Source organism: Punica granatum, chromosome 4 (assembly GCF_007655135.1).
Source record: "Punica granatum isolate Tunisia-2019 chromosome 4, ASM765513v2, whole genome shotgun sequence".
Classification (NCBI taxonomy): Eukaryota; Viridiplantae; Streptophyta; class Magnoliopsida; order Myrtales; family Lythraceae; genus Punica; species Punica granatum.
Genome location: NC_045130.1, coordinates 14,861,609 through 14,878,835, shown reverse-complemented (window position 1 = coordinate 14,878,835; position 17,227 = coordinate 14,861,609). Strand labels below are relative to the sequence as shown.

The following is a 17,227-nucleotide window of genomic DNA, read 5'->3' as shown; positions in this document are numbered from 1 at the left end:
TCTCTGAAGCATAACCGAATAAAAGTGTCTATATCTGCGGGATACTATTGACTTTTCATATCCAACTTCCAAGTATATTTTATCAGTGAGCGTATCTCCACTAATCTAACATTTTATGTTTTATATATTGTTTTTTTTTTCCTTTCTTTTGCTTGAACTCTAATATTTTAGGTTTCTAACTTTTAAATTTCTTTTTCAGTGTACACCTGATATTTAAAAGTTCAATATTACTCCTAACTCTCTTTGTAATTTTCGAAAATGCCTATGAACTAGAGTTAGCATTGAGGGGTGCAATAGTGGTTGGAATTGGGCTACCCTTGCTGCAAAATTCTCCTCTCTCTCTCTCTCTTCAAAGAGAGAGAGAGAGAGAGGGAGACAAAGGGCATGGTGGTGGCCCAATTCCAGCCACCACCGAGTCAATCGAGGTCGCTAGTGCCCTCTAGGGATGCAAGCAACCTCGGTTTAGGTCAATGGCAGCCGGAATCGGGTCACCACCATGCCCTTTGCCTTCTATCTCTCTCTTTCTCTTTGATGAGAGAGAGAGTTTGGAGGTAATTCCACCACGATAGTTGCCTGATTTCGGTCTCATATTCCAATCCCAAATCTAAACATACCCCAAATACTAGATTGGGATATGAAATATCCATGAGGATTTAACTCTATACTAATCCCATCCCGATCAATATCCTTAACATGACCTCCAAACATAGCCTAAAAGATTTCTAGCGTGGATTTTCTCCGTTCCACCCTTTCTCTACTAATCTAACCCATTTTTTTTCCCTCTTTTGGTTAAACTCTAAGTTTAAATATCTGCCTCAAGTTATAAGGTGTTCGACCCCCACCTTGTCATCACAGGTAAGTTAAAAGGAGATTATTCAGCCAAAATAGATTAGTTTCGGTGGTTCTAAATCTCTTCCTATTAAATAAGATCTCAAATTTAAGTTTTATATATGGGAAAATCACGATTAATAATGTTTTATCCTAGAGTGAATCGATTCAACTAGAATTTGGATTAAGGGGTTGATTAGATTTCGGAATAACACTTGAGGCACAACCAAAAAGAGAGACTATGCAAGAAAATTTTCAAAAAATTTCACGTAAAAAAAGGATCTCTAATAGAAATGGACAAAAGGAAAAAAGAGAAAGCCCACCAATTTTTGATGGGATTGAACTCTAAATCTGCCACACCCCTTTTTCGTCTCTTAATTGTATTTTTTTTTGCATGGTTGTTCATGAGGAACTATAGAGGATCGTGGTCCGTTCACATGAAACAAGACCGAAAGCAGCAGAGTTTTTTAGCAAAAGGTACGCCCGGGTGGGAAGCCAATTCCACGTCTTAGCACTACTGTCGCCTCCAATGCGACTATTGTCATCAACCGGGTCACTCGAGGAGCACCTGCTACAAGCTCCGAGGTCGTCCACCCACAAGTGAAATGTCAACGGAGAAGGGGCAGCTGGAACGGTAGCATAAAAAGTCATAAACTTCGACTTTTTTCTTTTAATCAATTTTATCACAAACTTTCAAAATTCACATAAAAAGTCACGAACTTCGAGTTTTTTTTCTTCTTATTTAGCACGTTGTTATCCATGCGTTAATTTTAATCGATTTTATTCACGTGACACTAACACTGTACGTGGCTATAAAGGTAAGCCACCAAAGTGTTTAAACAATATAAATCTATTTAAAAAAAAAAAAAAAAAGCAGGATGGGTCCACCCGCCCTCTCTCTTTAACCTTCCTTCCTCTTCGCACTTCCTCTGCCATGTCCATTCCCCACCATCACCTTCAACGTCTCAATGGCCCCCCAGCCACTCTCACCTTCTTCCAACCACTGTCACCATCTCCTGTCATCACCACCAATGCTACCATCACCGTCTTCACACTCCCTTCATCATCAACGCCATCTTCGTCACCTTCCCCCTTCCTCCTTTGTCACCGCCATCACCTTTTTCCATTTTTCTGACTCACGCCCCCTTCATCTTTATTTCTTCTTTTCCATCACCAGCTATTTGTCATCCTCATCGTCTCTAGCAAACACCGATGATCAAAAGAGTTGGTAAATGAGTCCTCTCCCGTTTTCTTGGCCCCAAAATCTCCACGCGAAGGTGACAACAGCTCCATTTTTACTCAGCATCCAATTCTTCAATTCCCGCAATAAATGTGGCGGAGATCGGCTTCCTTCATACCTGAAAGCGAAACGACGCCGGAGCCTGGCCGGACCTCGTCTCCCTGTCCCCTACACCACGAACCTCCAAAACCACCCTAACGCCAAGGTCTCCACATAATACCAGACCCGCGCGGCTCACCACAGCATCGGCACCAGTGATTGGGCTCACCCAGGCCCAGGCTGCCTTCATCCGCTGCCCCGGACCCTGGCTTTAGGAAGCCGTTCCGCGACATTGATGGATTCAATAATTAGAGGAAGCAGCCCAATGAAGTATCATACATCAAACATCCCGCATTGACACGCCTCAAAAAAATGAATGAGTTGAACCGATGCATCATCGAATATTGAAGGTTGCTCGAGCTTTTCTATTTCAGGCTTCTCTCCCAGTTCATTTTCTGGGCGAGTGCGTTTTAACGGCGGCCTATCTTATTAACGTGACACCGACATCACTTCTCTCGGGTAAAAGTCCTTATGAAGTGATATTTAATAAACCTTGCGCGCGTTTTAACTCCTTATTCTATGCACAGATTCAGCCTCCATCAAAATACAGAAATTCAAGGAACAAGTTCGTAAATGCATCTTTGTCGGTTGTCCCGATGGGAAGAAAGGTTGGCGAGTATATGATATTGAATCCCAGAAGATGTTTGTATCATGGGATGTTCGGTTTTACGAGGATATTTTTACCATTTGCTAGCATCTGATTAATTAGTGGGCACACGAGACACTCCGCCATTTTCTTATCACTGGGCCGAATTTAAGTCCAGATTGCGGCCCAGCTAACAACAAGCTTACGACCCACACTGAGGGGCTTTCTTCCGATCGAAGCTCTTCTGGTTCTCCTCCAAGATCCACCCGACCTGCTGTTTCATTCATCTCCGGGTCTGCAACCGATCGTGCCCTTCACTGGTGTGCCGCTGTAGCTGAGGAGATTCTAGCTCTTGAGCTCAATGGTTACCTAGACACTCACTCAGCTACCTCTCGGCAAGAAACCCATTGCTTACAAATGGGTCTTCCAGTATCAAGCGCCGAGCTAATGGGCCTATATGTAATCGTTATAAGGCGCGACTTGTTGCCAAGGGATTTTCGAAGGTGTAGATTTTCACTAGACTTTTGCACCCATTCCCAAACTAATCACTCTTCGATGTTTTCTCTCGATGTGGCTATTGCGAATCATCTGGAGCTTCATCGGATATATGTGCACATGGCATTTCTTCAAGGCGATTTTGACGAGGAAGTTTATATGTTCCTGCTGCCTGATTTTTCTCCCACACAGCCTAGCCAAGTATGTTGTCTCCGCAAGTCCCTGTATGGTCTACGCCAGGCTTCTCAGAACTGGTTTGCAAAGATCGCAGCAGCTCTTCGCCGATACGGTTTTCCAACAGTTTACAACTGATCCATCGCTGTTTACTTTCTCCAAGGGTAACATTTTCCTTGCCACTCTTTATCTATACGGTTGATCTTCTGATTGCTGGTAATTCTGCTCGTCATTGTGCTTCCTTCAAGAAGTATCTTCATCAAGGATTTGGGTCCACTTCAGTCTTTCCTCAGCATTGAAGAATCACGCCTGGATTTTGGTTTATTTCCGGGTCAACGCAAGTACATCATTGTTCTCGTCCATCGGCGTTTCCCACGGAATATCATCACCGTCTTTCTTTGAACTCGGGTTCTCTATTTTCTGATCCAACCTGTTATCGTTTTCTTGTTGGTCGAGTCATCTATCTCACGATCATTCGTCGTTATCTCAGTTATCTTGTCTCAGTTTATTCTGGACCCACGACAAAGATCATTTGGGATGCTGTTGTGTGAGTTCATTATATCAAGCACTCCCCAGACCAGAGTATTCTTATTCGTCCATATTCCTTGGAGTTGTCCGCTTTCTGTGGCTCCAACTCCAACTGGGCAAGTTGTTCTATGACGCGGTACTCAGTTACTGACTATTTCATTACGCTTGGAGGCAATCTCGTCTTTGGGGAGACAAAGAAACAAACTATTATTTCTCAATCTTTCTGCAGAGGCTGAATATCGGGCATGGTTGCTACCCCAGCTTATTGTCCTTACTTGGTGTTCTTCACTCCTGGATTACCCGACTCTTTTGCAATAGTCAGGCAGCACCTACACATTGCAACTAATCCTGTATTTCATTAATGCACCAAACATATTGACATAGTATTTCATTAATGCACCAAACATATTGACATAGATTGCCACTTCATACGCGAACACCTGAAGTCCAATGTTATAACTACTGCTCATGTTCCTATGGAACTTTAGCTCGTGGACCTGTTCAGGACATGTTCTCTTTTATTCTCCGCAAGTTGGATATTCGGAATCATCACCCTCCAACTTGAGGGGAGTATATATTTACTGTTATGTATATTACTTGAACATTAGGTAGCTTCTCTGATATTGCTAGCTAGTCTTCCTATTTTCATGGGATCATGAGATCCTTTCTGTTTTGTTTTGTAACCGAACTCTATGAACTCCCTTTATGTACACGCACAGCAACAAAGAGCCTCGACTCATTTTTGTCCATTCAATCCTTGTGTCCCGAACTTTGATAATGTAAATGAACATGACCATGGCACGAGACCATATTCAAATCCACCTATGCCAGCGACATAACCGCGAAGATGATCACGACCATGTCTAATGCCAACAACATATATACACGTCCAGCCATGAACAACAATACAACCAAACCGGCTACCGGCTACCTATCGGATAGTCGATGTACAATTCTAATACATCATTTATGCCTTGACGGATAGAATTTCCGCGAGGGCGTACCAAGTACCGGAGATACCTAGGATGGTTCCCAATGCCACAATCCCGATATCAAAGCTCCATCCTTTCCAGCCCATCTCTTCCTTAAAAACCAAAAGATGGAACAGGGAAGGCAAGATGAACCCCAACAAGCAGCAGATGCTGCTCCCGACCAGCGATAAGAAATCGGTAAAGTTTGGGACGAGCAGGGCAACCAAACTGACCACTAACACTAGCAACCATCTTGACCAAATGCAGTAATTCCCGCTGCGGAACCGCCTCTCAACGATTTCATAGACCGGGTTCATCATCAAAGGGAAAGTGAAGAAGAGATTGATGCAGAGCCCCAACTGAACAAGAGTGCTAATTAGGCCTTTCCCAAAGTTAGCGGTGATAATGTCCTTCAAGTTTTCTCCGAAAGCAAAATAGCCCAATGCCCCGAATCCTGCATACGTGACGGCGATGAAAGCCATCGAGATCGCGAGGACACGGCCGAACTTGGCCTTATCTTGTGTCTCGGACTCCAAGGGCAGAACCATCCCAACCCCTTCGAAGGCGTACACCGCAACACCCATCCCATAAAAGAAAACGGAGGGACCGCCGAAGGCCCGAACCTCGGGCATGTTCTTCAGGATGATGTCCAGATCCTCAACCATCACGACTCCCATCGCCCCTAGGTCGACCACATCAGCGAAAATGCTCAGAGGGGCCAAGTGGGTCAGTGTCTTGATCGAATTCAACCCTAACTGGAAGGGGAAACAGCCCCAAATGTACAGACCCTTCGCCGATAACCCCAAAATCGAAGACCCGATGTAGAGATTGGCGAGCGTGTTAGCGATGAAGATGAGATATCCGACGCAGAACCCCGCCTGGGACAGCACGATCGTGACATCCACGACGGCCCGCCCGATGGGGCCGCAGACGGTGAAGCCGAGGTCCCCGAAAGAGTTGATCTTGGAGAACCCCATGCGGGACTCGAGCTTCCGGCGGGTGTGGACGAGGAGCATCATGCAGTAGTAGGTGAGGGCGGCGACGGAGAAGAGCATGAGGAGGCCCATGAGCCAACCGGTGCGCTTGAAGCAGTAGGGCAGGCCCAAGACGCCAGCCCCGACGATGGCGATGAAGACGTTGGCGAAGGTCTTGGGTTGCGACGAGAGTGGGGGGCCCTTGCCGAGGAGCGGCGTGTCCTCCCTCGGCGGCGGGGACAGGGCATTGGAGGACGAGCTCGCCTTCTCGAAGACCATGGTCGGGCGATCAAGAAAAGACCACGACGGCGCCGGCGACGTTGAGGCCTGCGAGGAGGAGGTGGGGGATGGAGCTTCTGCGGGAAGGGGCAGGGCAGGAATGGAGATTTGCAGGCAATAAGGGGAGATTGAGGAAGAAGGTGAGCAAAGAGGATAGATTGATTGATTGATCTTTTTGCTTCCCTCGATAGATCTGTGTGTCGAGCTCGCGGAGGATCAGATCAAAGGCCGCCTCATGAGAGAAGATGAGATGAGGTGATGAAGAAGAAGATGCAGAGGATAAGCTTAAATGGCTATGAAGAAAATTCTATTCCGATTTATATTCTTATTTTCTTTTTTTGACAGGTAGCCTGTAATAATATCGTTATACCGAATTTTACCCCCAAAAAAAAATTACACCGAATTTACCCCAAAAAAAAATCGTGTTATATTGACTACTTATTTATGAATTTATAAATATAAATATATATAAATTAATAGATATAATAAATAAGTGCGTAAGTTTTCAATTTTTTTCTATCGAGCAAAACAAAAAAAAAAAAGTTTCCAATTTTTCTTAGGCCCAATTGTCCAGCGGAATCTCGTGCACGATTTGATCTTGTGATAAGTATCTGACTTGAGAGAAGGCAAAAACCGAAAGAAGTTTTAAAAATGGAATACGTCAAAATCAAATGCTGTACTTCTATTTATAGATGAATTTGACAACTTCATACATGCACTCACGTAGTTTTCCTACATGTGATTTTGACTATATGGTATGGTCGTTCTTCTTCGGCCTTACTTCTCAACGTAATCGGGATGTTCGCATCGAACGTACGGCTGCATGCGTCCAATTTGGCTAAGTCTAGCCAACTCAAGAAGGTCCCATTTCGCTCAGGGCTGCACGTAATCTCAGCATTTTTTTGGGCTTGAACTCCAACGTTCTAGGTTTCTAAAATCTTTGCTTGTATAATCTATCCCGATCAAGTTATAAGGTGTTTCCCGCGGGTTTATTTATAGAAAAATTATCTGGTAAGGATGGATTAATTCAAGTGATTCAATTTCTCATTTTTTTATAAAAGATTTCATATTTCAATTTTATAAATAAAAAAATCACAATTAAAGAGTATTTTTTACCCATTGATGGAGCAACTCATCTCGATTTTAGATTAGTTGATTTTTATTAAATATCTGAATGGCAACTTGATACAGATACCAAAAAAGAGCGACTATCCAAGAAGGATTTTAGAAATTCACGTGAAAAAATCTCTAACAGAAGATCCTTAATCGGCCAAACCTTTTTGTGATTATTTTAGTTTTTTCTTTATCAGCTGTGCTCGTCAGTTTTCCATATATATTTTTAAAAAGTTAAGCGTGTATTATTGGACCCTAATATGATATTTTAAGGTAATCTTAGAAAAGACATGTTTCTTTTTTTTTTTTTGGGATGGTCATGGAAAAGACATGTTGGGTTGGAGTGTTGTCAATAAAGGCGCAAGATGATCTCACCAAAAGGTCAAAAATAGTGGACGCCCCGTCCAATTACATCATTTTTGCGTTGTAAAATATCTCAGCCGCCCACTTCGTCTATTCTCACTGGCGGCCACGGGTTTGGATTTAATGGAGCTAAGCTAGATGCTACGATCCATCTGGAACTTGTATTATAACAGGTTCCGAATATTATGTTAAAACCTGTAAATTTTTTTATCTCGCTAAATAAAATCGAAAATGTACCATATATAATCAGTAATCATCTAAAATAGAATGTCGAGATAAATTTACATATTTTTAACTAGTGATTATATTTTTTAAACATAAGAATATTTTAATTATATATATATATATATAATGGAGGAAATTATTTTCCGAATCCGAGTATCGATTCCCGTTTCGATTATGGATATTTTATATGCAAGAATCGGAATTGATTTTCACCAATTCTTTATTTTAATACTCGGATTCTATCCCATTTTCAATACATATTATTCAGACCCTATCATAATGAGTAGGTTTCGATCGGTTTCGGATATACTCGATATCCATGCACATCCCGATTAGTTAGGGAGCAGATTCCCATGCTCGATACAGTTTTATTGAGGCAAATTAAGTTATCAAAGCTTACCGACCAGCAATTTCATTCTCTAAACTCTGAAAATATTCAAATCACCTCAAAATCAAATAAACTTGTATATGGGCTGGGCCGAGCTATTGGGTTGTAAACTGAGTCCGTCCAGGTCCGCGCGAGCCTACTGGACCTGGGCCATTAATATTTATGGTAAGTTACAGTCTGTATGTACCTTTTTTCTCGGCGGATCTGTATTAGAAGTGTGCACAAATGCCGGATATACTCGGAACCAGTTGAAAGCTATTCTATGGGTATGTTTCGGGTAGCTCCAATTGATAATAGGATAGGATTCGGGTAATAATTTAAGGAATTAGTAAAAACTTATTCCGATTTGATTTCAGTATAAAGGGTACTCAAAATTGGAATCAGTACCTGAAAATTGGAACCTACTTATTTTTTTTATTTTTAATTTTATATTTACATATCTTTATATTCAATAAATAATAAAATTACTAAAATTAAAAAAGGAAATCAGGTTTTGTCATTTACATTTGGCTAATTTTTGTAGTGATTGAGGCATCAAAGGGCAGGCATTGTTCTTAGTGCTCGAAAGCTTCCCTTCTGTTTACTTATGTTATGTAAAGTCATATTGGTTCTCATTCCATTACGCTGTTAAGGAGAAATGAACTTAGTAGCAGTATTTGGTTGTTTGATGCAACTGATGTGAGCCTAGAGCACTAAGATTGCATATAAACCATTCACTGCGTGATTGTAGATGAGATCTTTTCGGTTTAATTTATTTCAATTATTGTGTCTTTGAAGAGGAAAAAATGCAAGTTTTAATAGTAATAGAATATCCGGATCTTGTATAATATAGGTTCCAAGTAAGTTCTGATTTCATATCCCGATAGAGTAGTGTCTGGTTCAAAAATCTTGGAACCGATCTCTTACTGGATAGTGTCCAAGTATTGTAAAGAAAATATGGTATTCAGTCCCGCACCCCTAATGTACGTAGCTACATAGAAAATTTTCCCTTATTGTGCATATGAAATGGAATTTTTGAAGTGATTTTTTTTTATTTTCAAATAATATAAGACAATAAATAAACGGTAAATAGAGATTGTGAATTTCCCTGAACATTCAATTTAGGCTAATATTACCAAAATTATATCGTGACGGAATTAAAAAAAAGAAAAGATATGACGAATAAAATCCAAATGCAGTGACTATATATATTAGTAATTCAAAGGGAAATTGAAAACCACCTTGTATATAATTTAACCATTCTCACCGAAATGTGGAAAACTAATTACAGAAACAATATATAATAGGAAAAGAGAATCTAATGATGTAATAATTTATTAAAACTTTCGAAGGGGAAATTGAATAAAAATGCGGTGCATGTATGCATATCAAGAAAGCTCTCGAGCCCGACCGACATGTTTAATTGATTTACCCCTGCCGTGCCCCGAGTCCTATTTAAATCCGGGTTTCCCTATTGCTGTACTCACACGTTCGGCAACACGACACGAACCGTTTTTGTATCTATGCATTGTCACGGACCCGAACCATACACACATGACAATATGACATGGCACGCCACGCCACTGCATACATCCATGATCACAGACATAGGAATATGCAGACTGCCACGACAAGACAACCGCGCGCGGCACCTGCTCGGACATGAGAATGAAACGCACTGTCATTGTCCCCGCTCACGGCTGAAAACATTGAGACGGACTCTTCTTCCTCTTTGCTGCACGCAACGAAGAGCTTCTGACATGCTCGGAAACGCTCAAGATTCCTCCATCTCCGGTCCTCTTATGATGCAGATGATATTTTTCGGACAACAATCTATATCAGATGATTAAGAATATTCTAAAGAACTCAAAGTTGCATGGTTATTGCAATGGGTTCGTCATCTTATTCGCGGAGAGACATGAATGAGGTCTCTTTACCCCGTACTCTATTTCTCGTAGTCCATTAGTAACATTTCCATGGGTCGTGTATATATACATCTCTGTGAGGCATATGCCGAGGTTTCATCTTTACCCCATATTGTATTTCTTGATTATTATCATATCATTTCCATGGACAGTACGTGTACATATATCTCGACGCACATTATCGCGGCCTTGATAATGTAACTACGTTCATTCTAATGTTTTGATTCATGTCCTGTCTTTAGCCCCAGGATGTTGTAACTTAAAGCGATTGGAAACCAATTATATCTATCTGTACGTCGGCGATTCTTAAGAGTAGTTGAAAGGATGGGCAAGTCTTAAGAAGTCCTTGTTTTCCACTGACACCCCCCCCCCCCCCCCGCAATTTTTTCAAAAACTAGTGAAACTCGCACCGCGCTTCCCGATGAAAAATGATTTTTTTGAAGAAAACTGTCAAATACATCCTAAAAAATTGACTTTATATCAAGCGTGCCATCGAATCACTCTTTACATCACATAAAATATTGACCGTTAATACGCATACATCTATAGATCTTCCGCTTGGTTTCCGTCAATAACTTGACGGACTTATCATACATGACATTGTTTGCTGTTTGTTTCTCTCTCTCTCTCTCTCCCTTTTGTTTGAACTTCCTAATTATAAACAAAGCTACGATTAGAGGGCGTAGAATATAGTATTGCAATGAACTTATTTGAAGAAACCTAATATTTCTTTTATAAGAGTTAATTATTAAAGAAAAAGAACTATTTACTCTGTATCATTTATAGCACGAATTTTAGGAAACTATTTAAAAAGTACAAATTATCGTCTTTTACCACGTTTAGCACGATGTTACATTTTTCGTTGTTCTTAATGGTGTTTCCTAATGCGCATCGAACTCTCTACATTCATCCGGCGATTCTCAACCGCATTCTCGCAGTCCCTCAGCGGGACCGGAATCGTGGGCCTCAGCGGTACCCCGTCAATGCCTACAGCAGTCTCGTTCTCGGGAGTTGCCAGGTCCACAACGAACGTGAACCGGTGGATCTCGATCCTGCACCACCTGGCCGCGCGCGAGCTCTGCTCATAGCTGAGTTCGACTTGCTCTCACTCACAACATCGAGGCAAATCTCCGCCATTGAACCTCTTAACTCCCACAAGATCCTCCCTCACGACCCTCCCAAGCAAGCCAATCAGTTCATCGTCTAAGAAAGCTCCGAGCTTCCCCCCGAGAACTTCTGTCCCGGTCAATCGCTAGAGAAGCCAACCCAAAACCGAAACCACGGAACCAATGAGAACGAATCCATGCCCTTCTTGAACCAATCAGTGGCAGCCCTTCCATGGGGGTAGGCTGGACTTACTCCATGGAGAGGAGGAGGGGGCCGTGGAGATTGGGGAGGATTTTTTTTTTTAATAATAATTTTGTTAAAAAACTTGACTGGGCCTACCGGATTTGTTCCGGTGCGACATGTGGCGCAGCAAAAACTATTAAAAGTAACGGAAAATTTAACAACGTGCTAACAAATATATCAACTCAAAGATTTATGCAAAACTTCGTGCTAAAAATGATATGAAGCTGATATTTAGTGCTTTGTTTTTTTGGTATTTAAACATTTTTTATAATTATCATCTCGAAAGTTAAAAGCTTTTCTCTGATAGGTTTACATATGATTGTTGAAAAAGGACTCATCTTGTTCAGTTTATTAAATTAATGAAATATGCTTCTCCTGAAGAAATCAAAATCAAAACACATCGAAAAAGATGAATAAAAGAAAATTACAAAGTCAGGCGACGGATATACACACCTTGGTATCTTAATAATTGTTCATTTTCCACGAAACTAATAACTAAGTAAAATTAAGAGCGTGTTTGTCTTTTAAAATTTTTTTAACTCAACTCAACTCAATTTATCTTTAATTCAACAATACAATCATTATTTTTTTTTTAAAATTTTTTTTAATAATTCAATTCAATTTTAAATATTAAATTCTCTTAACTATTCATTACTTTTTTCACAATTCAACAACACAATCATTACTTTCTCTTAATTATTTATTACTTTTTTTATACTTTTTCTCATAATTCAACAATACAATAATTACAAATCAGTTAAAACCAAAATTCAATTCAACTAACTCTAAATCTAAATGCACGCTAAATGTATCAGGTAAAAAAAAGAAAAATTCCAAAAGCTGAAATACTATACGTACGTATATACACTTCAATGTGCTATATGGATTCCGCAATTATGAATCGACATCTAAATTCATCACAAGTCGGACACTGACCTAGTTTATTAGCGGGTTTCGGAGTAGCCCTGTCCGAGAACATTGCTATCATCTCGACTCAAGGGCCATCGAACCAAACAATTTTCCTTTGATTCGTTCTCGAGATTGCGATTTCGTGGATAGAAAAGGGAGGCATATATGATCTAAACAATAAATGACGACAATAAAGAGATAGATGGAGGGGATAGAAAGATATCTCCGCAGTCCGAGCTGGCAAGATATTGCGGGGCCCACGACGGCGAGATCTCACTCTATTCGCGTTTCAAGCATGTGGACTGCGAGCTCGCCACGTGGAATTCCAACGAGTCCACCCTTGTCCACGTGGAAGGCCACGGCCGGACAGGCGAGATCGCGCGAAACACCAGCCTCTTATCCCGACAGAAGCAGAGAAAAGAGAGACAGCGAAGGAAATTTTTGATTTTTCTCGCGAAAATTCGCCCAAGTATTTTCTTCTTCCTCTTCCTCCCAGGTTGTACCTATCAATCGCCATGAATGCTGTTGCCACAGCTGCAGCTCTATCTCTGCCCATCTCGCTCTGCAAGTCATCCAGGATAAGTACGAGGAAGGTAACGTCAAGCTTCTTACTTGGTCCTCGGATGTCTGACCCAGTTGGGTGTTTTATGAGTTTTGAGGCCGGGATTATGAGACTCTGGCAGCTGTCGTGTTCTTTACGCTGTTGTGGTATAGTATGGTTTCAACCTGTTCTTGGGCTGACTCGGCTGCTTGGTTTTTGATCCCTGATCCTGTTATATCGGCTGTTCAATCGTGCTTGTGTTTACTTTAAAAATGAAGGGAAAAGAGCTTGATTTTGACTGTACGTTGCTTGTGCTTATTGAGCGGCTCCGCAGAAATGTTATTTATCATTTTCAGCTCGGATAGCAAAGAGATTCAGGGGAGCTTGCTTTTATTTTGTATTAGAGGTAAACCGGATAGGAAAGGGATTCTTCCCGAATATATGCGATCAGTTCTTCTGCAAGTAGATCTTGAGTAGATTACATTAATTGTTGTGTCTAAGTTACTGCATTAGGAAAATGGGTTGGTCTCGGAAGAGACCTATAACTACCAGTCGCTTTTAAAGATTGTCAGGCCATTTGCGACACTGTGAGCTATCAGGCAGTTTCTAAAATTGCTGGGAATTCTCATAATAGCATGGCGTGTTAGATTCGGTTTAAGAAAGGGAAGTGGTTTTGCTGATGAGGGCAATGTTGGGTTTTTCAGGGTGTGAAGGGTGGCCTGAGAGTGGTTGCTGTATTTGGGGAGGAAGGTGAGCTGGTGGAGGAGAAGAAGAGTATCTGGGGCCCTTTGTTCGATGTTGAAGATCCAAGGTCGAAGGCACCCCAGTGTAAGGGGAAGTTCATGGATGTGAATCAAGCACTTGAAGTGGCCAGATATGATATTCAATACCTCGACTGGAGGGCCCGCCAAGATGTACTCACCATCATGCTGCTCCATGAGAAGGTACTGACGCGTATTAATTTTTGAACATGACTTTCTCAGTTACTCAAATTAGTCTGCAAAATTTCCACTTGTATCCAGTTGTGACATCGATTTTTATGGAGAAAAACAGATTCTTATGTTGGAGACTTGAGCTTCTTATTGTCATCCTTCCATGTTAAGAGTTGTTATATAAATGTAGGTAGTTGAAGTCCTAAATCCTCTAGCCCGTGAGTACAAGTCGATTGGCACTCTTAAGAAGGATCTGGCTGGGCTGCAAGAGGAATTAGCACAAGCTCATAGACAGGTGAACATCAGATGATGCTAACTGAAACCATGCAACTTACGATTCATATTTCATTTGACATAATAACCATTTAAAATTACTAAATTTGACAGCCTTGAATTTCTACTCAATAATTTTTCGGTTGGAATGGTATCACTATCTGGTCTGACTTTAGCTCTGTGTAAATGGCAAATCAGGTTTTTTTCAATTTTTTTTTTGGGATTTGTGAAAAGAACGTCAATTGGTATTTTTCCCAGTACCAAAATCACGGGTCATTCCCTGAATATTTTAACATGAATCTTTTCGTCTGGGTAGGTTCATATATCAGAGGCGAGGGTTGGCACAGCTTTGGATAAGCTAGCCTACATGGAGGCTCTAGTAAATGATAGGCTATTGCAAGATAGAACTACCACAGAGACCAATGAAGCTCCGCCCTCTCCCAGCACTTCCACACAGTCTCTCAATGCCGTAAAAGGGAAGCCGCCTCGGAAAAGCTTGAAAGTGTCTGGCCCAGTTCAACCTTACCATCCCAACTTGAAGAACTTCTGGTATCCAGTGGCCTTCTCCACTGACCTTAAGGATGATACCATGGTAATAAACTAGATTTAGGGAAACTGCATTTCCTCTTTGGCTGTAGAATAATATCTCACACTCGGAAATTTCTGCAGATTCCTATTGATTGCTTTGAGGAACCATGGGTTATTTTCAGAGGAAAAGACGGTAGACCGGGATGTGTACAGAACACCTGTGCCCACAGGGCATGCCCTCTTCACCTCGGTTCAGTTAATGAGGGACGGATTCAGTGCCCTTATCATGGTTAGTTAATCGCATTAAAGTAAAATATTCTCTAGCAATAAGTTACTGAAAGTGGTCTTAAGAGCTCTTACTAATTCTCATTTATTTGTGAACGTCAGGGTGGGAGTACACAACAGATGGGAAATGCGAGAAGATGCCATCGACCCGTTTACTCGATGTGAAAATCAGATCATTGCCCTGTTTTGAGCAAGAAGGAATGATCTGGATTTGGCCTGGTGATGACCCTCCAGCAGCTACTCTTCCCTCTTTATTGCCGCCTCCTGGATTCCAAATCCATGCCGAGGTTTGTATGGTTTTCTCAAGCTTATCCTCAAACAGCTGAATTGCCAAAATTCTGCAGCTTTCTGTTTCGGCATTTGGACTTTAGGATCTACTGTAGTGAAGAGATGTGATTGTTATCTCTCCTTGGGAGTTGCAGATAGTAATGGAGCTTCCAGTGGAGCATGGACTGCTTCTTGATAACCTTCTGGACCTTGCTCATGCCCCGTTCACTCACACTTCGACTTTTGCTAAGGGCTGGACAGTCCCAAGGTATAGGCCTCTTCAGCTATCACTTTTGCTTTTGCTTCCCAGCGAGGTTACTTGATGTTGTCAGCATGGCTGATCAAATGGAAAATATCAAGTTCTCAAAGGAACTTTTGTTAACGGATTTTGCCTTATTGTCAACTTTCTATCAGTTTGGTGAAGTTCCTGACCCCTGCATCAGGCCTCCAGGGCTACTGGGACCCGTACCCGATAGACATGGAATTTAGACCACCTTGTATGGTCTTATCCACCATTGGTATATCGAAACCTGGGAAACTGGAAGGACAGAGCACCGAGCAATGTGCAACTCATCTCCACCAACTCCATGTTTGTCTGCCTTCATCAAGGCAGAAGACGAGGTTGCTGTATAGAATGTCTTTGGACTTTGCTCCCCTGCTGAAGCATATTCCTTTTATGCAATATCTATGGAGGCATTTTGCAGAGCAGGTATTAAGACTTAATCCCTGAAATTGCACTCTGATCTTTCCCTCGGTAATAAGCAATATAATTTTCAAGTTTAACCAAAATATATATACATATATATATAATATATCATCGGGTCAATTTTAATTTTGCCCCTGCAATTTGGGATGCTCTGTTTGCCCCCTCAAGTTTGGGAAATTGTCTCGCTTTTCCAAATATTGCCGTGCCAGTTTGCTTGGATCCGACAGAATGATGGTTACGTTAGTGTGCTTGGTGAACTGAGACACTTTACCAATCTTCCTGCTGTTTACTTTTAACAACTATTGGAGTTGAATCGATGTGATTCTAACACTCAATATTACAGGTGTTAAATGAGGATTTGAGACTAGTGGTTGGGCAGCAGGAGAGGATGCTCAATGGGGCGAACATATGGAATTTGCCGGTTTCGTACGACAAGCTGGGAGTAAGGTACAGGCTATGGAGGAATGCAGTCGAGCGAGGGGCCAAGCGATTGCCATTCAGCAAGCAGTCGGTGTGAAGTCATTCATGATGGGTCCCGGTCTTGTTTTCCGACTCATTGAGAGCTAATTCCTCCTGTGCAGCAGCAGGGGTGACCCCGTTCTCTGCTTTCGATGCTCCTTAGCACTGAACGATTGGAGATAACTGAAACAAGGCAAATCGGCTAGGAACTGTGAATTGTCCGAGGCACAGGAATAAATATGTCTCTTGAAGGAAATCAACCATCATAAGTCGAAAGACGAAACCTCACAACCTGATTTTTTTCCCTCCCGGGTTTCTCGTGTAAAGTTTTTTTTTTTTTTTCTTACTCCTCTCTGTGAGGGGTTTTCATTGCGATTGGAAAACCATGACCCCATTAATGTAGCTTTTTGTAATGGAGCTTCTTGTATGTATGATAGTGAAGAGTATTGATACTACGATTTTATATTGCGTCGCTCGACTTTTCCTAACATTCCAAGTCCGTGAGGATGCAAAAGTATCATCAAGCCTCATAACCAACTAGTCCTGCTGGAACCGGATGGTCATTGTTGGTCCCTCTCCGCCGGGGGATGAGTTTGGATATTTATCAAAGTTTACGGATTTAATTGGATAAAAATAAGTGTCCAGGGACCATTTTGTGATATTCAACAGAATCGAGAAAACCAAAGAAAAAGAGAAACAAGAGAAACCGAGTGGCTCATGTTTGTTTTTTTGAAAATAATTTTAATTTTAATTTTAACTCTGCCTTACATATTTTTAATTCAACGATACAATTATTACTTTTATCGTTAC

General features: G+C 41.4%; 2 protein-coding genes across 2 annotated transcripts; one reads left to right on the top strand and one right to left on the bottom strand.

The window, feature by feature from the left end:
* Positions 1–4,668: 4,668 nt before the first annotated feature.
* Positions 4,669–6,472, bottom strand: LOC116205299 (amino acid transporter AVT3B-like). Its single transcript, XM_031537856.1, has one exon. It carries the CDS (start codon positions 6,172–6,174, stop codon positions 4,918–4,920), a length of 1,257 nt encoding a protein of 418 aa, XP_031393716.1. The 5' UTR covers positions 6,175–6,472; the 3' UTR covers positions 4,669–4,917.
* Positions 6,473–12,831: 6,359 nt separating this feature from the next.
* On the top strand, positions 12,832–16,885 carry LOC116205716 (chlorophyllide a oxygenase, chloroplastic). The gene is made up of 9 exons (XM_031538364.1): positions 12,832–13,019; positions 13,672–13,911; positions 14,090–14,194; positions 14,489–14,764; positions 14,842–14,989; positions 15,088–15,272; positions 15,408–15,520; positions 15,667–15,961; positions 16,302–16,885. The coding sequence occupies exons 1-9, from the start codon at positions 12,942–12,944 to the stop codon at positions 16,473–16,475; spliced, it is 1,614 nt and encodes a 537-aa protein (XP_031394224.1). The 5' UTR covers positions 12,832–12,941; the 3' UTR covers positions 16,476–16,885.
* The last annotated feature ends 342 nt before the right edge of the window (positions 16,886–17,227 follow it).

Bases quoted from the DNA above. Each gene is read 5' to 3' on its own strand.
- LOC116205299 (XM_031537856.1), bottom strand. From the start codon at position 6,174: ATGGTCTTCGAGAAGGCGAGCTCGTCCTCCAATGCCCTGTCCCCGCCG.
- LOC116205716 (XM_031538364.1), top strand. From the start codon at position 12,942: ATGAATGCTGTTGCCACAGCTGCAGCTCTATCTCTGCCCATCTCGCTC. The intron at 14,765-14,841 runs GTAATAAACTAG...AAATTTCTGCAG, and splicing joins ACCTTAAGGATGATACCATG to ATTCCTATTGATTGCTTTGA. The intron at 14,990-15,087 runs GTTAGTTAATCG...TGTGAACGTCAG, and splicing joins GATTCAGTGCCCTTATCATG to GGTGGGAGTACACAACAGAT.